Here is a 19,696-nt window from a genome sequence, read left to right as displayed (position 1 = left end):
CATTGGAATAAACTGTGTAGAGCAGAGAATGCCTCCTGACTGTCAGATTCATCCTGTAAAGGCTGAATTATGCTTTCTTCATGGACGAGATGCTGTAAAACACAGTAAATCACAACAGTCCTGCCAGCTTCATGCTAACCTCTATGGGAAAACCCATTGACATGCAAACAGTTAGCACAACATAACTTGCTCGAATAAATTAAACTGAGCAACATTTCACTGAATAAATAGAAAACACAAACGCTGATGATTTCAAGACTAATAGACAGACATTTCCTCTCACTCAGAAAAGTCAGAAAAACTCTACAAAACACAAACAGGAAGTAGCAACAGAAGCATTTATGATTTTCTTTTTTATGGAGTCTCACAAAATGAACAACAGCTTCTTCTTTCTTTTTTCTTTTTGTTATGATCTCATAAACCTCACTCCAGAGGGTCACCCGGTGAGTCAGCACTACTCAATTTCATTTATATTTGGGAACACGGGGAAGATTTGTGTCGGCAATATCGCTGCAGGGGAAGAACCGACAGCGAGAGATGAGATTTAGAAGGGTCGAGATCGAGAAGTTTGCTTTGTGTTTGTGTGAAAATGCCTCAGAGGACAAGACGGCGTTGATGTCTGAGAGCAAAATCAATATTTAACGTGTTAAAAGCTCATTTTCAAGCCGTCAAAGCAAAACACCAATGTCAACAACGCTCCTCAGTTATAGATCTCATTCCGTCTAGAACCGTAAAAACAGCTCTAGTCCATGAATTCACTGTCAAATTTTGCAGGTTTTAAATTATTTTTATGGAGAATAAGTTAAATATAATTAAAAAGACTAAGTTAAAACAAATTTTATGCAGGTTGTGGAAAATTACATCACCACAGGAGTTACAATCATAGATGTATGACCATAGAACCCCCATTGAAATAAATGGATGTATTTTCCCCAACAGACAAAAATGTGTTGCAGAGTACAAGGTGCAACTTTTATGCCAATGGAGGGGATAGAAGCTGTGCTAATGGAGGGATTAGTAGCTATGCTAACGGTGGGGCTAGCAACTATATGAAAAGGCGGGGATAGCAGCTATGCTAATTCTTAAATTCGGATACTTAAACTTTGAAATTAGTTAAAAAAATTAATGCTTTCCTTTTCTATTGGCAGATTTTTTTCTTAAATTAAGATGCTTTTACTTTGAAATCAGTAAACAATCTACCAATAGAAGAAGGTAAAACTGCCTTGATTCCAGAGAACTTCTCTTAAATCACATCTTTCTATCTTGATGAAATATAATTAAGTCTGCGTAAAATTTAAGTTTAAATCCATTTTGTCTCTCGTTTGTTGGATGGATTTCCTGCAGAATTGACTTCCGGGCACTGTTTTGTATTTTTTGTGCCGCCTTTCAGCAGTTGAGACGTGAAACAATCTACAGCTTTCCCAGCATGCTCGCCGCTGTCTTTCAGCTGAAATTATTTCCCATGTTTCCATCGAGACACATTTTATAGGTTTTCTCATAGAAAACTAAATTTAGTATGACTTATTGGCACATTGACCCATTTCTATATTTCTGTATTAATTTCTGAATATGGCAGTTTGGATCCTCCATAATTCCAATCCATTTCCTTCATTCACTTCCTGGACAGCGATATTTCGGCTCCCTCTAGCAGTGCAGATCTGTAACGACAATGTAGATTATTGTACCACCCCATTTTTGAGAATAAAACAGTTTCTAGAATAAAATATCATCCATATTCAGGCAAATATGTTAATCACAATCCAGGAATCAAAGAGGAATTACCGTAATGGCCTGAATATAGGACCACTCTGATTACAAGAGCACCCCTATTTTTCAAATATCATTTTGTGAAAACAAAAATATGTTGAAAAAGAATAAGGTTACTCATAAAACAACTTTTAATCATACAGTTATTCAAGGAAAACACAACAATGAGTACGTCACCGGTACTTTTGCTCCCTCTAGCGGCGCGGATTTGTAACAACAATCTAGTCCTCAATTACAGTACTACCCCGTTTTTGAGAATACAATTTCTGGAATAAAATATTGTCCTATATTCAGGCCAGTACAGTATTAATCACCACATTGAACTTTCTGTCTTTCCTTTTTAATCAGCCATCGATCAGGAAGCGTAGACGAGTGTGTCCTCTGCAAACGCTGAGATCCGCCTCTTCCTCGCCTCTCATTTTTGTTTTTAAACCCGCTTCCATTGATATGGTTTTATATAAACCTGACGAAGACTTTGAAGTAAAAAAACATCTGGCTGTTTCTTTTCTTCTTCTTGTGGCAGTCTGAAGCAAAAAAAAGCTACAGAGACGCCGTATCAGCGGAGTAAGGAGAGCTGTGATCTGAGGCTGTCGGGTGCGGTTAATTATAGAAACCATTTATGTTGAAGCATTTAAAAAAAACAATAGATGCAATAAAACGCTGGTGTGGAGTTTTAAAACAGGGAGACGGAGATGAAAGAGTGTCTATAGTCTGGAAGGAAAGAGACTGTTTAAAAAAAAAAGTCACAAAAAGCTTTAATTAACTGTCAAATCTCCACATATGTCCACTTTTATTTTGAAATCTGATCCCTCAATAGTTTCCAAATTAAAAGTTGCTGCTCATTGTCTTTTTAAAAGAGCTGTACTGTGATTTCCCAACAATTCCAAAGTCGTCTACAGTCAATAAAAACCTATTTTAGCACCTCTGGCCCGGTTCATGTTACTCCCGAACCTGAATAATAGTATGACCACATGAGATAGACATATGATACATAGAAAGCTCACAAAAGCCGCCTCCCGATATAACCTTTTTTTTTTTTTCCTTTTCTTTTTTTCTGTGAAGCGCTACGGCGCTGTGCTGACAGTAGTCTGTGCTGCAGCGCCAGTCCTCCTGGTATGGTGACTGTGTGTATTACACACATCCGGTAAAAAATGGCGGAGGGACAGAAAACATGAAACTCCATGTTGTTGTTGTTTTTTTTTTTACATCGATTAAAAAAAATAAAATCAAATTATTCGAATTAATGGGATATATCCCCAGCTCTAAACTGCACTGCTGTTTTTTTTTTACTGGCTTAGTACTGTTTGATACTTGTTTTCAATAAATGAGCTCAGTACATTTTACTGGGTTCAAACTGACACAAAAGATCTTTCTGCTCTTTTTGAACATTTTAAAATAGAAGCCTCTCTCTTATACATGCCTCCTTCCATTAAAAGCCTGCTTCCAGATAGACTTGAGACAAATAAAAGCCCCAGCTACTATAAGAGGATTTACGATGCCTACTCAAATATGCACAACTGAAGAGAACTAATGAACTGCAGTTTTTTTTTAATAAAATACTCACTCACGAACAATGCTAAAAGCTTATAAAAGTCAACTTTTCGTGATCTGACTCCTATAATTAAAATCTTTCAGATGATACGTAACCACGGCAACACATTGAGAAGCTTGTATTTGCACAATACAACCCAAATAACCAAGTACAGCTGATTTAACTGAACTATAAAGACTGAACAGATAAACTGTTCCCGAGAGTCACTAGTATTAATAGTAGGGACGTCCTGAAACGCTGATTTTTAAAAGAATTTTTCCTACTGCCACAGATTCTGCTGAACATTCCCAGTTTATCCTGGGTGAATTATGCATGGACTAATAATACAAAATAAATAGAGAAAAAAAATCCACCAATAGAAGAAGGTAAAACTGTCTTGATTTCAGAAAACTTCTCTTAAATCAAGTCTTTCTATCTAGATGAAATATAATTTTTAGTGAATTTATCTTAAATCCAGTAAAATGAGACATTTTCACTCAAAACAAGTTTTAAAAACTTTCTCAGATGTGGATTTTTTTTTTTGCAGTGTAATGGTCTAATAATGGCAGTAATATCATTTATCAGCAGTGATTTGTGGGAGATTTATCGTCGTCACGGTAACAGATGGTGAACATCTGGCGAGGATTCGTCCCGTGACACCGAGCCGCCTCGCCGGGAGACTTTGTTCCAGTGGATCGCTCTCACCTAACAGAACGTGATTAATTGATTTCCCCCCCCCCCCCACCCCCCCCTCGGGACGGTGGCCATACGTTGATCTAATAGCCAGTCAGGACTCGCCACGGTGCGTTCATCACGCCATCCAGAGAACTCTGCTTTCTAATCAGGCGCCCCACGGGAGCCTCGATGATCCAGATAAGGCCCAGAGGAGGAAGAGGAGGAAGAGGAGGAGGAGGAGGTTTCTCCATAGAGAGCAAAGAACTGCTCGTAGATTGAAGCTTCCACACTGTAAAAAAAAATTGCAAATCTGGGCAAGTTTTTTAAACTGGGTTTGAGTGAAAATGTCTCATTTTACTGGATTTCAGATAAGTTCATTTAAAAATTATATTTCAGCAAAATAAAAGACTTGATTTAAGAGAAGTTCTCTGAAATCAAGACAGCTTTCACTTCTTCTATTGGTGGATTGTTTTCCTTATATTTAAAATACTTTTACTTTGAAATAAGGAAATCAACATCTGCAATTTTCACTTGTTTTATTTGTGGATTTTTTTTTTCTTAAATTAAGATACTTTCAGTTTGAAATAAAAAAAAAAGTATAATTTTCACTTGTTCTTTTGGCAGATTTTATTTTCTTGAAGTAAGATACTTTTACTTTGAAATAATTAAAAAAAATCAGCAATTTTTACTTGTTGTATTTGATTTTTTTTTTCTAAATTAAGATGCTTTTACTTTGAAATAAGTAAAAAACAATCTACCATTTTCATTTCTTCTATTGGCAGATTTTTGTCATGAATTGAGATACTTTTACTTTGAAATAAATAAATAAATCAACAATTTTGACTTGATCTATTAGATTTTTTCCCCCCTAAATTAAGATACTTTTACTTTGAAATAATAGAAAAAACTCAAATTTTCACTTGTTCTATTGGCAGATGTGTTTTCTTGAAGTCGGATACTTCAACTTTGAAATAAGTAATAAAAAAAAAACTTTTTCTCTTAGATGTTATTGGAAATTAAGATACTTTTGCTTTGAAATTAATAAAACTATCTTCAATTTTCACTTGTTCTATTGGCAGATTGTTTTTTTCTTAAATTAAGATACTTTTACTTTGAAATGCATTAAAAAATCTGCCAATAGAACAAGGTAAAACTGTCTTCATTTCAGAGACATTTTCTCTCAAAACAAGTATAAAAAAACTTGGATTTTTTTACAGTGTACATGTAGTAGGCTTTTATTTTGCCCCCTATTTCTTCCTTTTCGAGCCTTTATTCTCTCAAATGAAAGAAGCCAAATAAACAGCGACGTCTGGATCAACACGGCGCCGCCTGCGGCCGGCCGAGCATCGCTTTAGAAAAGCAGGGAGAATAAAAGATGGTAACACTTCATTCTCCTCTAATATCTGTGGAAAACACATTTTGTGAAGATCCGTCCGGCTCCGTAAATTAAGGACGACTCGCTTCAGGTTGTCCCAGATTCCGCATCGCTCTTTCTTCTTCTACTGTTTTTTTTTTTTTTTTCTGTTTCCATTCTGAATGGAGTCACAGAAAGGACAGGCTCACTGTCTGAGTATCTGAATTTAGTGAGTGTATTTAATGAATAGACACTTTTGGAGGATGAAAAGTGGATTTTTGGCTGAAAAAATGACAGTTGGAGGAATATAAGTGTCACAATAAAGGTTTTGGTGAAGAAATGGAAGAAAATGTTCAATAATTCTTGATTAAATACGAAATAGACAGCATACAATGTAAAGAGTGGATAAGATTTTGAGTTTTTGCGTTATCTAGTGTGTTATCACTAGTCTGCAGATAAAAGATGGGCCGAGCTAACGTGATGTCATCCATACACTAACATGGCATCATCCTTAGACTGTATATAAAAAACGGGCGGAGCTAACGTGACATCATCGATAGACTATATAAAAGATGGGCGGAGCTAACGTGATGTCATCCATAGACTATATAAAAGATGGGCGGAGCTAACGTGACGTCATCACTAGACCGTATATAAAAGATGGGCGGAGCTAACGTGACATCATCCATAGACTGTATATAAAAGATGGGCGGAGCTAACGTGACGTCATCCATAGAATATATAAAAGATGGGCGGAGCTAACGTGATGTCATCCATAGACTATATAAAAGATGGGCGGAGCTAACATGACATCATCACTAGATAAATGATGGGCGGAGCTAACGTGACATCATCCATAGACTGTATGTAAAAGAAGGGCGGCGCTAACATGACATCATCACTAGACTGTATATAAAAGAAAGGCGGAGCTAACGTGATGTCATCCATAGACTATATAAAAGATGGGTGGAGCTAACGTGATGTCATCCAAAGAATGTATATAAAAGATGGGCGGGGCTAACGTGACGTCATCCATAAACTATATAAAAGATGGGCGGGGCTAACGTGTCGTCATCCACAGACTGTATATAAAAAATGGGCGGAGCTAACGTGATATCATCCATAGACTGTATGTAAAAGAAGGGCGGAGCTAACATGACATCATCACTAGACTGTATATAAAAGAAAGGTGGAGCTAACGGGATGTCATCCATAGACTATATAAAAAATAGGTGGAGCTAGCATGATGTCATCCATAAACTGTATATAAAAGATGGGTGGAGCTAACATGACGTCATCACTAGATAAATGATGGGCGGAGCTAACGTGACATCATCCATAGATTGTATATAAAAGATGGGCGGAACTAACGTGACGTCTTCCACAGACTGTATATAAAAGAAGGGCGGAGCTGGCATGATGTCATCAATAAACTGTATATAAAGATGGGTGGAGCTAACATGACGTTCTGAAGTCCCGTTTTGAGGATGTGAGCAGGACGTCTCCATCTTGAACACTGTAAACCAGATGTAAATGTGATTGGTGGAACCTGTCATCTGACCGCATCACATGGATAGAGGACTTGCTGTGATTGGTCCATTGATGCTAAAATCAAGCCAATAGATGATTTGTGTTTGTAGAAACCAGTGCTAGAGACCAGAACATATTCTCAAGTACTTTATTTACTCTCTGGAAAATCATCATTTTTGAATGGCTTCCAATGAGAATCCAGCATCATCGCCCCCTGCTGGAATTCCCCCGCTATTACATCTTTTTTTTTGCACTTCATTATCTTCATGTTTTGGCCTGGTAGATCCAGATCTCTCAGGAGGTCATGGACTAGTTTGAGGACGGCGTCTTGTTGAGATGAGCGACCCAGCGTCTCTGAACACGCCGCGCCTGAGGGCACTCGGCCTGAAAAGGGGAATTTAACGCCTCACGGATTACGCCTCGTCTTCAGGGCGATCTGGGAACCCGGTCCCGCCGTCGGATGACGAGCTAAAGAAGCTACGTAGCTTGAAGCTGAACACCGTCATCAGCTGACATTCAGCAGGGATTACAAACCCTCAACATCCAGTGATCAGATCACTGAGCAGATCAATGTCCCATGATCCTCTGGGGGGATCTGACACACAGATGTGGACAAGAAGGCGGCGAGAATCTCCCCAGGTCAGAGGTCATCCGTTAGCTCCAGAGAGTGAAACATGTTCTGTCTTTAAAGCGTCCAATAAAAGCTGTGATTGCCTCTCTGGATTCCAGGAAAGCGGCCCGCTGGTTTGATTCTGTAATTTCACCTCCACGATCAGAGACAAGCTGTGAGGCCTGGTTGCTTGGCAACAGGGCTTCATTCATTCAGCCGTTCCGGTAAAGACTCTGGGTTTTATAGTATTTACACCAGGAATTTTCTGGGTTTTTTTTTTTTAACCCTTTCAGTCAGTTTAGCTATTTTTTTGTTTTCTTCTTTTCTTAGACTGATTTTTTTTTTCTTAATTTGTGTCTTTTTTTAGTTATTTTAAAGTGTTTATGTGTGTGTGTGCGGGCACTTTTCTGTTTAAATTCCAGTCATTTCTTTGTATTTTTTGGAAGTTATTTTGGGGTAATTTTTTTTTCTTTGTTTCCCAGATGTTTGAGCAATTTAAGCTACGTTACTTGTTTTGACACTTTTATAAATTTTAACGGTTCAATCTTTTTTTTTTTTTTTTTTGTAGTTTAAACTGTAGCGTCGCAACAATTCCAATTATTTTTCTTGTATTTTTCATAATTTTTTGGGGGGTGATTCTATAATTTATTTTAATTATGTTATTTATTTTAATTTAATTAATTAATTTATTTATTTTGAGAGTATAACAACTTTGTTTTGAGCACTTTTAGAAATCTTAAAGATTTAATCATTTTTTTGTTGTTAAAACGATTCCAATCATTTTTTTTGTTATATTTTTTAATATTTTTTTGGGTAATTAATTAATTAATTAATTAAAATTATTTATTTATTTACTTTTTTTTGCAATTTTAACAACTTTGTTTTGACACTTTCAGAAATTTTTATAGCTTCAATCTTTTTTTCTACCTATTTGAATATCTTTATTTTTTTTTATTTTATTTTATTTTATTTTATTTTATTTTATTTTATTTTATTTTATTTTCACCTTTTGTGTACCATTTTGAACAGTTTATTTTTTCTTCTTTTCTGGTGATTTGAGTTATATTAGCCTGTTTTGCTTTTGTTTTTTTGTTTTTTTCCTTTTTGAGCTTTAATTTTTATTTTTTGTACAATCTCATACCTTTTTCCACCATTGAAGCCTTTCTTAAACTTTGATATACTTTTTTATTAGCAAATCACATTTTAAAACAGTTTCATCTATTTTTAACCTCCTTTAGCAATTTTTACCATCTTTTTAAGATGGTAAAAAGTTTTGACTAATTTGAGTCATTTTTTTTAATCTCTTTATATTATTCTGTCTTTTATCTGAATAAACCATAGACAGTAAATAAATGGACAGACCTTTCGTGACGTCACCCATAGAGTTCTCAACCGCTGTTCTGAAGACTACAAGCGAGTCCAGCAGGACGTCTCCACATTGAATATTTGAAACCGGATGTAAATGTGATTGGTCCAGCCCGTCACGTGACCGCATCACGTGGACAGAGGAGGTGCTGTGATAGGGCGATTTATGCAAAACTTCAACTCGTAATATAAAATCAACAGATGATTAATGTAAAAATCAGAGTCTGGTGAAGCCAACACAGTTACAGAAACTAGTGATAGAGACCAAAATATGTACTGAAACCAGACGCTTTATATGTTTATTTGCACTCTGAAAATCGGCATTTTTGAATGGGTTCCAATGAGACCCGGGCTCTTTTTGAAACCAGCATCATTGCCCCCTGCTGGAATCTCTCCGGAATTACAGTTTTTTTTGCACTTCCGCATTATCTTCATGTTTTATGAGCGGAGGGTGGCGCCTGGAATAAACCCAGTAAAAACGTGTCCCCTGGCCCTGCCGCTGTGTCCGTCTCTGGTTCGCTTCCCTTATTTTGCACTCCTCAGATTTTTCTCCTGGCTGTAATGAGAGCAGATGTAATTAGAAGCGCTTGGCAGAAAACCCTTCAGAAACAGCAGAAAGCAGCTGGAAGCTCCTCAGCTCCTCCCACTCGCTTTTTATCCAGGATTAGGAGGGAAAACTGCCGCTGAAGAGCAAAAGAGGCTGGAATCTGGTTAAATCTCAATAAAAATATGTTTAAAGAGATGATTTTTAAAGCCTAAATCCTGCTTTAAGTAGTATCCAATCAGATCAATAGAAACGTGAGAAACAGCCTGGAGAAACGTTTAAAATTAGATTTTAAAAAAGGTAAAATCATGGGTTTAAAGTCAAACCAGTGTGTGAAATGAATTAATTCTCATAATGATTGTCTTATGAAGCGTTTGGTTTTCTAGTTCTGGGTTTTTTTAAATTTTTTGTTTTTATTATTTTTAGTTTAATTTGTATACTTTTTTATTTTATTTTTTTTTTTAGTTTAACAGCTTTTTAAAACTCCACCCAAATAAATTTACTGTATAGTTTGATCTCATGACAACAAACATAGCTTTTTTAAGCACTTTGGTGAAGCTGAGGTTGTTTTATTAATTTACTTGACTTCAGTTACATCTGCACTGCAAAAAAATCCAAATCTGAGCAAGTTTTTTAAACTAGTTTTGAGTGGAAATGTTGCTTATAAACTTGTTTCAAAATAAAAGCATCTTAATTGAAGAGAAAAATCAGCCAATAGAAGAAGGTCAAGCCATCTTGATTTTTTCTTAAATCAAGTCTTTCTATCTTGATGAAGTATAATTTTTAAGCAAATTTATTTTAAATAAAAATAAAATGAGACATTTTCACTCAAAAGAGTTTAAAAAACTTGCTCAGATCTGGATTATTTTTTGCAGTGTGTAAATCTAACATCCAAAACTTGGTTTAAAATGTTGCACAGTGAGAGAAAAATCCATAAATTATCCAGAAAAAGGGACTAAATTAACCCTAAAATATGCTTGAATATCTGAAACGAGCTTAATCTCAGCTAAAAATGACCAAAAACAGAGAAAATAGAAAGATTCAGAATTGTTAAAACCTGTTAAAAATGAGCTCAAACAGACACATTTTGCCATTATGGCTGAATCTCAAAATCAGTAGAGTGAACAAAATGAGCTGAAAAACCAAAATGACGTCAAATAGTTCAAATATTAAAAAAAAAATCGAAATGGGGGAAAAAAATCTTTAAAATTAGCAATAAAAACTTGAAACTTGCTTAAAAGTTGTCAAAATTCTTGCCGAGAGTGAAAATGAGCCGCCTCATAAAGAAGTTTCCTACAGTAGTAGAAAAAAGGTGAAACTAGCTTAGGATTTTTTGAAATTGGTAAAATTTGGGGATTTTTTTGCAAATATTGCTAAATAATAAGAAACAAATAATAAACTCCTCGCCTCTCGTCTAACTTTACCGTTGTCGATCGTTGATTTTCTCGACCAAACTGATTTCTTCCTCCGTCTTTTTTTTCTTTTCCAGAGAGGCCGACAGTCATCGACGTGGGGATTTACGTCAACAGCATCGGCCCGGTATCGTCCATCGACATGGTGAGTTCCCTCGGTTCTCTCTCTCTCTCTCTCTGCCACTGGTGGATGTTTTATTTATTTATTTTTTCTTGATACGTTCAAATCTGACGTTCGGATTTGTTCTATTTTGATTTGATTTGAAAAATGATGAAGAACGACACCCGACAAGACTATGTTCTACAAATACTAGCATTAGCTAGCTACCACGTGGTAATGCTAAGCTAAGTTAGCCATGCTTCCTCCTATATTTTTAAAATGACTGATTGGATATGTTTTAAAAAAATCAATCTCAGAACTAGTTCAGAACTGACGCTGGGAATAACGTTAGCATTAGCTTGTAGCTACACGATTTGCATCTGTTTCGTGGTCGCAACTGCTAGCATGCTATTGCTAGCTTAGCTTTTTTCCCCACTCTGAAAGCAACTCAATCTCTTGCAGTCATGCTCATTATTCCCTCTGAAGCTGATCCACTCCTTCTAATCTGAGCCTCTTTTGCTTTATTTTCCCATGATGCCATTCTCCTTTCCCTCAGTAACGATCGCACAGATTTTTTTTTACTAATTTCAAAGTAAAAGTATCTTAATTTAAGAAAAAAAAAATCTGCCAACAGAACAAATGAAACTTTTCTTGATTTCAGAGAATTTTCTCTTAAATCAAGTCTTTCTATCTTGATGAAATACAATATTTAACTGAATTTATCTTAAATCAAGTAAAATGAGACAACTTCACTCAAAACAAGTTTAAATTACTTGCTCAAATTTGGATTTTTTGCAGTGTGCATAGCAGGTCGCCTGGCCAGTGTTATGGGTTATCTGGTTCCCGTGTTAATGAGTGACTGTTTTCTGTGTAAACACATTTCGGTAACAGTAGATGTTAAAAAAAGACTCACAAACGACTCGAAACTTAAAACATTTACTGCAACTGTAGAAAACCCGACGTTCACTGGAACAGCTACAAGTTTCAGTCAGGATTTCAACATCTGTTGGTCATAAGTTAGCACGGACACCAGTTAATTCGGAACACCTGAAGGTGGAGCGGAGCCCCGAGACACGGAGACGCGCCGCGACTCCGGCCGGGCGAACGCCCGCTCCTTGGGCAGCATCTCATGGACATGTTGGAACATTTTTTGAGCAGATATCCATCTTATATTTGGGCGAACCTTGTTTTACAGTGTAAAGAGATTAAGGCCCAATCCCATTTCTCTTCTTTTGCCGAAAAGAATGTTTTTCTTACATTTTAAATCTTTACTCATTGAGAAAATACTTACATTTATCAACTCCTTTCGTTGCGGACGCCGCCATCTTGCCGATCATGGAAGGCTTTCTGGGAAATCTGTCATCCAGTGGCGGCCGGTGGCGAGGGGCGCTTGTTTTGCCCGCCTACACCACGAGTGGCGGGCGGGGTTAGTTCACTTCCGCATTGGCGGGAGCGCTCGTTTCCACACCCGCGCATTCCAAACACAACAGATAGACGATTATTTTCAATAAACTGGTTTCTTCAACACCGCCCGCCTGGAATGTGCGGGTGTGGGAACGAGCGCTCCCGCCAATGCGGAAGGGAACTAATGCCGCCCGTCAGTCACGGTGTAGGCGGAGGGGTAGGGCCAAGGGGTGAAATGGGATTCAGCCTTAATCCATTGAGATCGGAGGTTTAGCCTTTCTGACCCGTTTTTCTAACTCCTCTAAACTTTTGGAACACGACCGCCTGGAGCGAGAAACGGTGGAATTACTGGAATCAGAGCAACTTTTTTTGAGAAGTGTTTCCATTGTCAGCGTAGCGGCGCCTCCTGCAGTGGGGCAGTGGGTCAGCAGGCAGTTTGTTTGTGGGGGTGATTGTCCTCTCCGTCCAAACCGATTGGTCCCCCGGGGTCCGACTGGACTCCAGTCACAACTCCTTTATGTCACAAACTGTTTCTTCAATCTCCGACCCACTTTGACGGCACGACGACTCCCGTCCTCGCCCGTCGCCGCGGCAACGGGAACGGCCGAAGGCGAGGTCACTCAGGACAAGCGGGGATGAAGAGGCGGGAAGTCAGCTGATAGAAACCAAAGCAGACAGTTAAACACTACAAAAAATGAAGGCCTGAGCAAGTTTTTACAACTAGTTTTGAGTGAAAATGTCTCATTTTACTGGATTTAAGATAAATTTACTTAATATATTTAAGTAAAGTAAAGTAAGATAAATTTACTTAAATATATTTTTATCAAGATAGAAAGACTTGATTTAAGAGAAGTTCTCTGGAATCAAGACAGTTTTCACTTCTGCCATTGGTGGATTTTTTAATTCAGAAATTCAGATACTTTTACTCTGAAATAAGTACAGAAATCCAGTTTTCACTTGTTCTATTAGCTTATTTTTTTGCCCTTAAATTAAGATACTTTTACTTTGAAATTATAAAAAAAAAAACACAGTTTTCACTTGTTATATTGATGGATTTTTTTTTTTGCTTAAATTAAGATACTTTTACTTTGAAATAAATAAAAAAAATACAATTTTCACCTGATCTATTGGCAGATTTGTTTTTACTTAAATTAAGATACTTTTACTTTGAAATAAATAAATAAATCTATCAATAAAAGTGAATCAAGTAAAATGAGACATTTTCACTCAAAACAACTTTAAAAAACTTGCTCAGATTTAGATTTTTTTGCAGTGTAATAATGACACAACAGTTCAATACAGGAGCCCACAGTTCTTTGAAATTAAGAATAATCTCCACCATTTCAAAAGTTTGCGACTCTAAAACTGCATCTCCTCCTACAAAATAGACAAACAAACAAACCGAGTTCACTGTAATACTTGACAAGTATATATTTTACATATTCATATACATTCATATACATATATATTCAACCAGCTTTTATTTTGACAGGTTCAGTGCAGTCAGGTTGTTTCGGTGGTTCGGTTTGCATCAGTTCATGGCGGCAACAATGTTTGATACTCAGAAGAAAAAAGTACTTTTTGTTACTTCAGTATTTTTAAAATCGGACACTGCAGTGAAAATGTGACCCAACAACTTTCACTTGAGCAGGAAAATCAGTACTGTTATTCAAGTAGTGGAGCTGAGGACTTTTTCCTCCACTGAAAATCACACAACAAATGTAGAGCTGTCAAAGTTTTATCATCAAATAACTCGGGCTGTGAAAGGATTTTTTTTTTATTTTTTTTTTTTTACGATTAATCACAGTATTTCCGTAGTTAATCAGGATTAATCTCATTATATCCATAGTTAGTCAGGATTAATCTCATCATTTCCATAGTCAATCAGGATTATTAACATCATCTCCATAGTTAATCAAGATTAATCTCATTATTTCCATAGCTAATCAGGTTTAATCTCATTATTCCCATAGTTAATCAGGATTAATCACATTATCTCCATAGTTGATCAGGATTAATCTCATTATTTCCATAGTTGATCAGGATTAATCTCATTATTCCCATAGTTAATCAGCATTAATCTCTTTATTTCTGTAATTAATCTGGATTAATCTCATTATCTCCATAGTTAATCAGGATTAATCTCATTATCTCCATTGTTAATCAGGATTAATGTCATTATTTCTGTAATTAATCTGGATTAATCTCATAATCTACATAGTTAATCAGGATAAATGTCATTATCTCCATAGTTGATCAGGATTAATCTCATTATTTCCATAAAAATGATCAAGCAGTAGTGAAACTGACAGCAGGCAAACTGCTTATTTATGTTCTGATCTCTTTAAATGCAACATTTCCTCCTCTGTGTAGCATTTTAAACATCAATAATTAAATTAATTAATCCCAGAGATGAATGAAAAGCAACAAAATATGTGTTAAAAAAAAAAAAAGTTTTTGTGCAAATGAAGTATAACCCGACACCTCGGAGTGGAACAAACACCTGAGAGGAGCTGCTGCTTTTTAACATCAGCTCCAAAAAAATAAAAAATAAAAACCTCAAGAATAGAAAAGACTTTATTTATCTCAACATGGAGAAATTTACAGTTACAGGGGGCAGGTTATTTTTCAAAAAGTTGCATTTCTTCCTCCGTTTCCATGGAGACCCAGTGAGTTTTTTTTCAATATGTTACTTTTTTCTCTGTTTCCATGGAGACAGTTTTGTTGTTGTTTTTTTTATAAAAAGTTGCCTTTTCCGTCATCTCCAGGGTCAGTCTTAGCATTTTCAAAAAGTTGCGTTTTCTAGTCTGAACACTGCCGTCATGTGACTCCACCTTGGATGGTGACACTAGTTTTTCCACGGAGTCGGAGCTTTTTGAAAGAGTTGTTTTTGTTCTCCAGGGTCACTTCTTTCAATAAGTTGCATTTTCTTTCCTCATTTCCATGAAGGCTGAGTCAGTTTTTTTTTAATAAGCTACACTTTTCTCCATTTCCATGGAAACTGACTCGATTTTTTCATTTGTGTGGTTTTCCCAAAAAAAGCTGCATTTTTTTTTTTTTTTTTTTGTCATTTCCATCGAGAGCTTCAGCATTTTCAAAAAGTTGCACCTTTTGAAACAACACAGAATGTTAAAAACCGACACCGCGGCAGTTTTTATACTGTTTCTGATTGTTGACATCTCATAAAAATGTCACACGTAAACAGTTTATCTGTTAATTTCTGGACAAAATGCACAGTTCAGCCTATGTTTTCATTTTTGTTTGTTTTTATTTTGCAATTTTTTGTTTTTATTTTACAATTTTTTGTTTTTATTTTACATTTTCTTTGTTGATGTATTGACAAATACACACGATGGAAAAGTGTAGATGTATTTACTTACCAACAAATGTCACACCAAAACAGTTTGTTCATTTCTGGCCAAATACACACTGCAAAAAATCCAAATGTGAGCAAGTTTTTTAAACTTGTTCTGAGTGAAAATGTCTCATTTTTACTGGATTCACTTTTATTGTGATTTTATTTCATCAAGATAGAAAGACTTGATTTGAGAGAAGTTCTCTGAAATCAAGACAGTGTTACCTTCTTCTTTTGGTGGAATTTTTTTTTTTCTTCAATTGAGATACTTTTCATTTGAAATATAAAAAAAAAATCTGCCAATAAACAAGATAAAATTGCCTTGATTTCAGAGAATTTCTCTTCAATCAAGTCTTTCTATCTAGATGAACTATCATTTTTTTAAGTGAATTTATCAGAAATCAAGAAAAATAAGACATTTTCACTCAATAAAAGTTTTAAAAACATGTTAAGATTTTGATTTTTTGCAGTGTGTTTCATAAATTAATTAATAAAAATGTCACATGGAAACAGTTTATTTGTTGATTTCTGGACAAAAAAACATGGTGGAAAATTGTAGGAATATTTAGATACCAGCAGAAAAGTTTCACACAAACAGTTTCTTTGCTGATTTCTGGACAAATCGGCATTATGGAAAAGTCAGTTCAGCTTCTGTTTTTATTTTTATTTTTAAGTCTTTGAAGGCGTCGGTTTGGATTAGTCTGAACTGAAACCTCAGCTGTCTCCATTAGATAGATGAATCTGTTTCCATGACAACAAAACCAACAAACAGGCGTGGAGGAAGAGTGACTGTCCTCCTTTCTGATATTTCCATTCTGTTTTCAGCCAGATCCAGAGCTTCTCTTTCTTTTCTTTTCTTTCTTCTGTTCCTCGTCTATCCAGAGACTCAGTCTCATTTATTTTCTCAACTCCTCCACTAGTCCAGGTTCCAGATCGAGGCGCTCCAGTCCCCCGAAGACATTAATCACCCGGTAATTTAAAAAAAAGAAAAGTCACAACCAGGTTTTCACCGGCAGATAATTCAGCCCCCCCGCGTCCCCTCCGTCTTTCCAGGATTTTCCTACCGACCCAAAACGCAACACAGGTCACGGCAATTCAACGCTGACTCACAGCAACGGTTTCTTTGTCCTTCTGTTTACAGACGGTTCAGTTTGAGGCAGGCGAGAGGATTAAAGAAAAAAAAGAAGAGGAAGAAAAGCTGTTTTTTTTTTTTTTTTTATAGAGTTTGAAGGTTTTTAATTGAATTCTCTCTCCCTGCAAAGACAAGAGGCTGAGTTGCTGAAATGAATGGATTATTTAAGCAGAGAGCAAAAAGTAAACATGAGGTGTGAATGAGGATGCTGTGTCTGCCGCGTTTCCATGGAAACGGGTGTTGTTTTCAAAACCTTACTGACATAAAAATGCAAGAACTAAGCATTTTCAGCGACTCTTAAAGGTGCATTAAGGAGTTTGCACGTTTTATGTGAAACAGCGGCCCCTGCAGGCCTTGGACGTAACTGCAGCTTAGTGAAACGCTCGTGTCGGCGTGCGTCCATGTACGTGCACGGAAGAGGAGTGCTGGAGTTGTGGCAGTGCTAGAAGCCGGTCTTTTCTTACTTTCTGGAAGCTCCATCCTCAATACTGCTCAGTTGTTGCTCGCTAAGCGTCTGGCGGAGTAATGGCGGACAAAATGAAACCTAAGGAAATCAGGTCAGCCGGAGGGCGCATAACGTCACATCATCTCAAATTCTCATTAAAAAAATGCTGGTGCCGGACCGACGCTGCAACTTTCAAGTGACAATTTAGCGCTGTTAGCGGTACTTGCAATGAATATGTCAGGGCACATTGTGCACATCATTGAATATTTGTAACATATTTATGGTGGAAAATAAGTATTTTTAAAGTTGAAAAACTCCTTAATGCACCTTTAATGATTGAAGTGGTTGAGTTAGGTTAAAACAAAAAAAACTACGTAAACTGAAATTAAAGTGATTTTTGGTGAAGAAAACAAAATTATAGAGGATACACTGCAAAAAATTACAAATCTGACTGAGTTTTTTTGAGCTTCACTGAGTAAAAATGTCTGATTTTACTGGATTTAAGATAAATTCACTGTTACGACCAGCTCGTTTGGGAGACGGGTGAAGGCAGTAACATAAAGACCACAGATTGAATGTGGAAATTAAAGTTATTTATTTAACAAAAGTAAGACCAAACGGTAACAAAAAGAGACTCTAACCTAGAGTTGTAAAACCAAAACACAAATCCAAAAGGTAACTAAAAACAGATAATATAGAAAAACTCAAAGGATTCCTGAAGCCAAACACAAACCAAAAGGATAATTCAAAACACAGAACCTAAACTACAAATAGTCAAACCAAAACGAGTGCCTCACTACCAAACACAATACTATTTCAGAGTTCAAGAGGCACGAGAGCATGGCGAGCTACAGCCAGCTCCAGTCTGTGTCTTGTTGGCTGCTTTTATCCCCTCAGCTGCTCCGCAGGGTTGGTTGACGAGGTGCTCTTGGGCCAGGCTCCCCAGGTGTAGGCAATGGAGACGATTCCTGCAGCAGCAGCAGCCTGGGATCACGCACTCTGACAGACACACACACTCACATGGGGGGAGGGGGGAGAACTGAGAATACGGCGACGGCCGTAACATTCACTTAAATATTATATTTCATCAAGATAGAAAGACTTGATTTAAGAGAAGTTCTCTGAAATCAAGACAGTTTTACCTTCTAGTGGTGGATTTTTTGTTCTTGTTTGCTCTTGTTTGCTCTTGCTCTTGTTCTTGTTAGTTTAAGAAAATAAGTGATCGCCTAATTAACTCTAAACACCTAATTAATTCTAAAGCTGTCCGACCGGACGGATCCTCGTCACAAACGTCGATATCACACACACACACTGTCTTCCTCCACGCTGTGTGTGTCCGCTCCATCGACTCTGCGCTCCATGGAGAGTCCATCCTATTGAGATTGAATTGGATTGTGCGAGGTTATGTTTTCCGCCGGGCGTCTATGGTGGCCCAGAAGGGACAACAACACAACGCAACACAACAACATCAAGCCACAGCACTACTTTTTGTTTAGTTCTGAGTTTTTGTCATTTTTTGACTTTTTGTTGTGGCTTTTTGTTGTTGTGTTGTAGCCATTATTGTACTCTGACTTTTTGTAGTGTTGTGAGGTTTCATTGTTTTGTTATGACTTTCTGTTGTTGTTGTGATGTTTTGTTGTTATGTTGTGACATTTTGTTGTTTTGTTGTGACTTTCTGTTGTTGTTCTGATGTTTTGTTGTTGTGTTGTGACGTTTTGTTGTTGTCAGATCAGGTGTTCTTGAAGAAATGCGCTGCTCCGTGCACGTGAAAGATGACCATAATAATAACAAAGACGTGCACGTCGGTGGAGGATTTACTCTGCTGCACTCAGAGGATGGAGGGATGGAGGGATGGAGGGAGGAGGTGGTGAATAATTGAGTCGATGGAGATTGAAGGACCCCCCGACTCCTCAAGGAGATGGATGAGGCTATTTCTGTGGCAGCAACACACACACACACACACACACACACACACACACACACACACACACACACACTCTCCATCCATCTGTGTACAAAACACACTATTTTGTACGATTCATAATAGCTGGAATTCTCCTCCGAGTTGTTTTTGAAAACGATGTAAACATCATGAGCTGGAGACGTAAACACAATAAACATGGAACAACAAAACATAGAACAACCTATCTACACTGTAAAAAATCTACATCTGGTTTTCTGGTTTTGCGTGAAAACGTCTCATTTTAATGGATTGAAGATCAATTCCCTGAAAAATTATATTTCATCAAGATAGAAAGACTTGATTTATGAGAATTTCTCTAAAATTAAGACAGTTTTACCTTCTTCTATTGGCTGAGTTTTCCTCTTAAATTAAGATGCTTTCACTTTGAAATAATTAAAAAAAAAAATCTTCCAATAGAACGAGTGAGAAATGTACATTTTTTTAAAACTTATTTCAGAGTAAAAGTATCTTGATTTAAAAAAAAATCTTCCAATAATACAAGTGAAAAT

General features: G+C 36.7%; 1 protein-coding gene across 1 annotated transcript in view; it reads left to right on the top strand.

The window, feature by feature from the left end:
* LOC115383599 (gamma-aminobutyric acid receptor subunit gamma-3-like) overlaps positions 1 to 19,696 on the top strand; it is a 73,648-nt gene that overhangs the window by 14,208 nt on the left and 39,744 nt on the right. Inside the window, exon 3 of the mRNA XM_030085732.1 lies at positions 10,866 to 10,933. Within this exon, the coding sequence (XP_029941592.1) occupies positions 10,866 to 10,933 (68 nt within the window). The remainder of the gene's footprint in view (positions 1 to 10,865; positions 10,934 to 19,696) is intronic.

This window comes from Salarias fasciatus (genome assembly GCF_902148845.1).
Source record: "Salarias fasciatus chromosome 23 unlocalized genomic scaffold, fSalaFa1.1 super_scaffold_20, whole genome shotgun sequence".
NCBI lineage: Eukaryota > Metazoa > Chordata > Actinopteri > Blenniiformes > Blenniidae > Salarias > Salarias fasciatus.
The sequence above is the reverse complement of the archived record's forward strand: the minus strand, read 5'-3'. Positions and strand labels throughout refer to the sequence as shown.